This window comes from Plasmodium coatneyi, chromosome 5 (genome assembly GCF_001680005.1).
Source record: "Plasmodium coatneyi strain Hackeri chromosome 5, complete sequence".
Taxonomy (NCBI): domain Eukaryota; phylum Apicomplexa; class Aconoidasida; order Haemosporida; family Plasmodiidae; genus Plasmodium; species Plasmodium coatneyi.
Window position 1 is genome coordinate 617507 of NC_033560.1, and position 1838 is coordinate 619344.

General features: G+C 36.1%; 1 protein-coding gene across 1 annotated transcript; it reads left to right on the top strand.

Annotated features, from left to right (window-relative positions):
- Positions 1 to 403: 403 nt before the first annotated feature.
- Positions 404 to 1450, top strand: PCOAH_00011150 (U3 small nucleolar ribonucleoprotein; the record flags this gene model as incomplete). Its single annotated transcript, XM_020057924.1, has 1 exon — positions 404 to 1450. One exon carries the CDS (start codon positions 404 to 406, stop codon positions 1448 to 1450), a length of 1047 nt encoding a protein of 348 aa, XP_019913430.1.
- Between the last annotated feature and the right edge of the window lie 388 nt (positions 1451 to 1838).

The window sequence follows — 1838 nt, forward strand, 5'->3', positions numbered from 1 at the left end:
TCGCATACAACTTTGAAAAAAAAATTGCGCAGCATAACGGTAAACGGCATAGCGACCAATTATTGCCGAAATGTCCAGCTTAACGCGGAAAATAAAAAAAAAGGAGGACAGAAATATTTAAATTCAAAGATTGATGAAGAGGAAGCCAACTCTTTTTTAAATACCCCACAACAAAAATTGCCAAAACGTTATGTTTGCAAAATAAGTACAAAAATTGTTAAGGGGAAAAAACTATCACAGAGGAGGATTTCGAAAGAGTATGAAAACACGAAGAGAGACATGAGGATTTTTCCCTGTTAGCATTTTACAACATCGCATAGGGGGGAAGGAATTTGTACATTTGGTTGTGCCTCTTCCCCCAACAGATATACCTGCTGCCATCTCATAAGCTGATTTACCAACCATGTTGAGGCGAAACATAAGATTGCGGAAGGAGTACCTTTACTTAAAAAAGGTGGAGGAAGAAAAAAAAAAATACGCAGAGAAGATAAAAAGCGTAAAGAAGAGTTACAAGGAAAATAAAAAGATACAGGGGGACTTAAAAAATGAAGAAAACGAATTGAGGAAGCAGATGAATCTGTATGACGAAAAAGCGATTAATAAAAAATTCGATGATGAGTATTTCTTTTCTGGAGTTGAAAACCCACGTGTTTTAATTACCACGTCGAGGAACCCCTCCTCCCAGCTGGAATGTTTTGCAAAGGAATTTAAACTGCTCATTCCAAATAGCGAAAAGATAAATAGAGGAAGCTATTTCATTAAAGATATTTTAAACTTTGCCAGGAAGAATAACATCACGGATGTTATAATTATCCACGAGTATAAGGGGATCCCCCGAAATTTAATAATTTGTCACTTGCCTTTTGGTCCCACTCTCTTCTGTACCATAAAGGATTGCAAAATGAGACATGAATTCACAGATCAGCTGGGGAGCGTGTCTTCATGCAACCCTCATTTAATCTTTCATAATTTTAACACAGATTTGGGGAAGCGAATTATGTGCATTTTTAAGTACCTCTTTCCGCCAGTTAAAATTAGGATGAATAAAAGGAAGCTTTCTATCTCGAGAAGAAAGGCACAAGGTGGAAATTCGAAGGAAGAACAAGCAGACTTGCTTGTCACCAACAGTGTGCACCACCACACTCTCGATGAACAAGACGACAAAGAGAACGATGAATTGCAAATCACCTTCAAAAATAATGAGTATTTTGATCTACAGAAATTTGAAAACAACAGAGTTATCACCTTTTTTAATAAAAATGACGTCATCTACTTTCGGCACTACAATTGGGAAACCAATGAGAAGGGCGAAATTATTTTAAATGAAGTTGGACCCCGATTCAGTTTTATCGTTTACAAAATAAACAAAGAAACGCTCGATTCTCTGAATGAGGACTATGAGTATGTGTACCGTCCCTTTTTAAATTCGAAGAAGACTCAGCTTGCATAGCGTAAAATTTGAGGAAGTTTTTTTCATTATTTTTTTTTGTGTATTTTTATGCATCGTAAAATTGAACTTCGCATTATGTTGTACCATCTTATCTTTCACATTTCCCATGCACCATGCTTCAAAAGGGGATACATGTTAACACGACATTTGTTAACATGTGAATACTATATCTTCACACATCTTTGCATGGAAAAAGATGCGTGTACTTACGTGCGTTGCACATATGTAGTTATCCTTTTTGCACCTCAAATGAAGCTTTTATTTTCTCCCTTTAATCAGCAAAAAGGTGCCAACGAATATTTTAAATAAACTCATATTTATTTGGACCATTTTGGCAGCACGCCCATTTGTATACTTTTGCATATCCTCATGAATATGTGCATACGTG